This window comes from Oryza sativa, chromosome 4, assembly GCF_034140825.1.
Source record: "Oryza sativa Japonica Group chromosome 4, ASM3414082v1".
Classification (NCBI taxonomy): domain Eukaryota; kingdom Viridiplantae; phylum Streptophyta; class Magnoliopsida; order Poales; family Poaceae; genus Oryza; species Oryza sativa.
Genome location: NC_089038.1, coordinates 27,561,192 through 27,566,385, shown reverse-complemented (window position 1 = coordinate 27,566,385; position 5,194 = coordinate 27,561,192). Strand labels below are relative to the sequence as shown.

The window sequence follows — 5,194 nt, the reverse complement described above, 5'->3', positions numbered from 1 at the left end:
GTGCGCGCGGGCAGGTGCTCGCCGTGTTCGCCTTAAATTTGTAGTATCGCGTATCTGGTTGGCCCCCTGTAGATTTCATGGGCGTTTTTCTTGTTTTTCTGTGTCCCGTGGCACGTTGCAAATGCGAAGGTAGGTTGGGCGCACACCGAAGACGCGCGCGCGCCCGCCGACGCGCCTCGCGCGTGTAACAACAAATCTGAGTGCGCTGCAGTGCACGGTGAGACTGCACACAGGAGGGAATCTTACTATGCCTTGTGAGCAGCGCGCTGATGGCTTCTGTAGCACGCGTGGTGCAAAGGTGTTCGTGCCTGCGCGAGTGGACGACACGTGGTAGGTGGTGTTTGTCCTCGCAACCTGCTGGTTTAACCATCTTGGATAGGGTTTGTTATTACTCCTACTGCTGCAATCCAACCACTGAAATAAGTATGGCTTGTGTTAATTGTCTCCTAGTATCTTCAAGCATCCAAGTTGATGTAGTTTCATGTCTTAGAGAGGTGCACTGCGAGGTTATTACTGTCCTCCGTGAGCAAGTAGGATGTAAAATGATAAATTTATGGCTCGTCTGTATTATTATTATAATTATTATTTTGTTTCATTGTTTAGAAGACAAATGCATTTTTTTAGCTCAGTAATTTTCAGAAGAAAGACCAATAATATGAAAGTAGTAGTATTACCTATGTCCAAAATAAACTACGGGGTGTTTGGTTCATGATCACACTTTATCACACTATACTTTGTACTACTACAATTTATAGGTATGTGTTTGATTTACTTCCATAATTGTGGCTTGTCACATTTTTTTAATAACATGCCTCATACATCATAGACTCAATTTCCTTATCAACTTTATCACACTCTATGGCTAACAATTTATCTACCATAACTTTTGTGGCTGCTACAGCTTATCTAATTTTAGTTGTGGTAAAGTGTATCCGATAACCACGCTATGTTTTTTCGTTTTTCTACAAATTCATAGTCAACACGTAGAATAAAGTTTTCGTTAGATAGAGGTAGTAGAACCACTTTACTAGAATGCTACTAGTAGTCATTTATTAATCAGTGTCATCTTGAGTTCTCAAGTATGGTCAAGAGAGCACGTTTCGTAGCAAATTCAGGAAATAAAAAGATCAGAATTAAGAAATAGAAAAGCAAATGCAGGTGACGTCCTTACTCATCATCCCTCGCTGAAAGAATCGCCTTTCTTTTTGCACAATGATTAGTGGTGGTCCACTCTTACAATAACACGAGATGCAAAGAAAGGCAGCCACAAGGCACCACCCTGGCATATATAAACCTGCAAGTATGCATTTGACTCGTAGCAAGTTAGCAACACAAGAGCCAGGGAAGCCAGCCACTAGCAATTCTTTGATCTGGATCCTCTGCACAACCTGTCCCCTTCTTATCCAGTAAGGCAAAGCCAAGAACGTAGCTACAACTAACAGCAACAAAGCTGAAAGCTACACAGATCAACGAGGGAGAACTTATTCTCCCTCCACTCACACTCCTCGCCTCGCCTCGCCTCACTTGTACCCTTCGATTCTCTCCCGTTTCGTCGCCCTCCAGAGCTCGTGGATCTCTCACTTCGGGGCGGGCGCGCGCTAGCACAATGTTCACCGGATGTGGTCTCTTCGCCTGCGTGCGCCGGTGCGATGGCGGCGACGTCAGGAAGCGCGGGGAGGCAGGTGCAATGAGCTCGCGGGTGGCGGCCGATCCGGCCGGCGTGGAGGAGGAAGGGAGCTGCAAGAACGTCGCCGCCGCGTCGGCGAGGCAGCTCGCGTGGGCGGACGTGGAGTCCGTCACGGGGGGGTTCTCGTCCCGGGTGATCGGGCACGGCGGGTTCAGCACGGTGTACCTCGCGTCGCTCTCGTCCTCCCGCCTCGGCGCCGTCAAGGTCCACTGCAGCAGCGAGCGCCTGCACCGCGCCTTCCGCCAGGAGCTCGAGGTGCTCCTCTCCCTCCGCCACCCGCACATCGTCCGCCTGCTCGGCTACTGCGACGAACGAGGTAATTATCATCGCGCATCAACACCAGATTTTGCAAAGCTCGCTGCTGAATTAAACTACTGCCCGTATCAAGTGTGCTAACGTTCTTGCGTCTCGATCTTCTCACAGATGAAGGTGTGCTGGTGTTCGAGTACGCGCCGAATGGTGACCTCCACGAACGGCTCCACTGCAGCGAGGTCGCGGGCGGCGTGGCGTCGGTGCTGCCCTGGGCGCGGCGCGTGGCGATTGCGTTCCAGGTGGCCATGGCGCTGGAGTATCTCCACGAGAGCCGCCACCCGGCGGTCATCCACGGGGACATCAAGGCGTCCAACGTCCTCCTCGACGCCAACATGAACGCCAAGCTCTGCGACTTCGGCTTCGCCCACGTCGGCTTCTCGGCCACGGTGGGGTGCAGGCCGTCGGCGCGCGCCGTCATGGGCTCCCCGGGATACGTAGACCCACACCTCATCCGCTCCGGCGTGGCCACGAAGAAGAGCGACGTGTACAGCTTCGGGGTGCTGCTGCTCGAGCTCGTGACGGGGAAGGAGGCCGTCTGCCGCGACACCGGGCGGCGTCTCACTGCCGCCGTAGGTCCCATGCTCAGCGAAGGGAAGGTGGCCGACGTTGTCGACCGGAGGCTCGGAGGCGAGCACGACGGCGCAGAGGCGGCTGTCATGGCGGAGCTCGCCATGCAGTGCATCGGCGACAGCCCCGGGCTGAGGCCGTCCATGGCCGACGTGGTGCGCGCGCTCCAGGAGAAGACCTCCGCGTTGGCTTCGGCCGTTGGATCGAGATTGGACCGCAAGATGATGTTTTAACTTTTCTGGGTGTAGACTGTGAATAGTACCAGTATTTTAGGGTAGGTAGGAGAAGAATGTGTGTACTGTGTAGTTTGAGAAGGTAGATTAGTTTAAGCCTTTGGATCAGATAGAAAATTTTGTGATGTCATGGCATCTTGTAGCACCAGTGAACGTATATTAGTAGTTCAGTAATTAAATTCTTTCCTTGTAGATCGCGTGTATTAGGTAGTAGTACTTTAGATGGTTGGTGGTGGACAAGCAATTTGGTTTCATTTTGGTTGATGACATAGTCAAATTAATCTGCTCCAATAATCACCAACTAAATAGGTGTCGGTAGTCGGTACACATGCATTTGACATTGCAGGATAGGATTAAACAAGATCAATTATTTGCCTGAAGAAATGCTCGAACGATGTTTCACCAATACGCATTCCACATAATGCTCACCAGAAAGCTTTATCGCCAAAGCTAGATTCTACATGTGTTTGTCGTGTTTGAGTGTGTGTAACTCTCTTTTTCTCCTTTATGTGTTTAGCTAGCAACAGTGAAGTGTCTGATTTGTTGGATACCTCAATTCATCTTAGCAGTATTCAAAGGTGTGCTCAGCATTTTTTTTCCTGCATAGAAAGAGTCATTGCACAATGCACTCATATAATCTAAATATAACTTTGTCATGTATTTTACCGAGATATGCTACATTTTTCACTTGCTGACTGATTTTTTTTTCTATGGTTTCACACTTCACAGCACTGAACCCACGAGAAAACAGAGCAGATGGCAGGACAACAATCACTATCCGTGTGCATGAGTGCATTTGTGAAAGCGTGGATCGTGTGGTGTTTTTTCTTCTTAAAAACAGAACTGTGGTCAGCGAGTAACGAAAATTGACAGCCATAAGAAGGAAACCAATGAAAATGATGCAGATTACCACCAAAGATTAGATTAGGTGTTGCGTGTGACATCCTAACGAACCAGTACCCTGTAGGCGACCAGAAATTAGAAAAAACAAAGACATACGACAAAGAGAACCAAAATTATTTGGCTAGCTGTGACTCATAAATTAAAGGCCTTGCTGTTGCAGACTTGAATTCGTACAAGTGTGCAGTAGGTGCCCAAAGCAACATAAAGAAGTCACGGTTACTTGTTAGGACGAAGGCTTATCTGACCGTAGATGATGTTTTTTTTTTTCCTGATGCAAATGGCTTTGAGGCCATAGCATTCTTTGTGATTAGTAATATGACCACTTGTTCAGTTGTAGCTTGATGTCGCTGTGACTGTGAACATCTAGAGACGAGAGATACGGAGGGTGCCCCGTTGAACACTTGAACTAGAACTTGTATCTGTGCTCTGCTGCCTCTGGATGAAAATCTGTTGATTTGATATGCCTGGAGCTGCAGGTCCAAGACTGCATGAACTCTAATGCATTATACTTAGTGTCCTAGTGCAATGGTATGTTAAATACAGTGCGGCTAATTAAGAGCGGCGAATCGGTTGAGTTCGGATGTTTCCTCCTTCATAGTGACATGCAAGTCATGGCTGCATGGCTGCATTGGACCAAACTGAAACCCACTGAAAATCTGACAACGGGGCAAGGGGTGCGGGCCTGTTCTGCTGACTGCTGGCCTCGAAAATGGTTAGCTGAGGGATGTTTTTTTGTCCACAATTAAAATCTCCTACTAACCTATTGTTTATGAGCTGTTTATACGTGGTCTCTGTTCCAACCACGTGCAGAATGGATCTTGCTTTGCACAGCTTGCGTCAAAGAACAACGGATAGTAAAGTAGCATAACAGTATGTGCATGCTTATTCATTCTTTTCTGTAAAGAAAAGGATATGTGCCTGCGGCGAAGATGAGCGTGCCTAAACAATGGACCATCTGTCTCATGTGCGAAAATTCATCGTAAAGCGAACTATTAGTTTTTGGCAGTAGAGTAAAGGTCATAAAGGTCCAAGGTTCAACACGGGCAACATCAGATTTTCACTTTTTTCTAAGGGTTATTATAATTCGTATATCTGTAAAAGGTGACTATAATTTTACAGTAATTTAAGATATGCCACCACTAAATTTTTTGATTGATTCATCCTTGTCTTCTTCATTCTTCCTTCCTCTCTCTTCCTCATGTCTAGATACCCTCTCGCGGAGAAGGCCGCCACGTCAAAGCTCCTTTTACATGGACCATGAGGGAGAGAGGGGAAAGAAGAAAAGAATGAGGAAGAAGACGAGGGTAAAATAGTCTAATTTTTTTAGATTGCATTGAAGGGATAAAAGTGACAAATCTTAAAATATTATAAAATTATAATGGACTCAATATAAATAGGCGAATTATAGGATATATTCCCACCATTCTAAAAAGAGCTAACCTTTTGTTCAGATTCATTGTACTAGGAGGGGTCATATTTTCTCTTAGATTGT

General features: G+C 47.1%; 1 protein-coding gene across 1 annotated transcript; it reads left to right on the top strand.

The window, feature by feature from the left end:
• The first annotated feature begins 1,323 nt into the window (after nucleotides 1–1,323).
• LOC4336539 (salt tolerance receptor-like cytoplasmic kinase 1) lies at nucleotides 1,324–2,991 on the top strand. Its single transcript, XM_015778795.3, has 2 exons — nucleotides 1,324–2,003; nucleotides 2,111–2,991. The coding sequence occupies exons 1-2, from the start codon at nucleotides 1,607–1,609 to the stop codon at nucleotides 2,797–2,799; spliced, it is 1,086 nt and encodes a 361-aa protein (XP_015634281.1). The 5' UTR covers nucleotides 1,324–1,606; the 3' UTR covers nucleotides 2,800–2,991.
• Nucleotides 2,992–5,194: the final 2,203 nt, after the last annotated feature.

What these genes read in the sequence shown, in the direction of transcription:
- LOC4336539 (XM_015778795.3), top strand. Translation starts at nt 1,607, where the DNA reads ATGTTCACCGGATGTGGTCTCTTCGCCTGCGTGCGCCGGTGCGATGGC. An exon ending in CGGCTACTGCGACGAACGAG is followed by an intron (nt 2,004 to 2,110) that starts GTAATTATCATC and finishes ATCTTCTCACAG; the next exon opens with ATGAAGGTGTGCTGGTGTTC.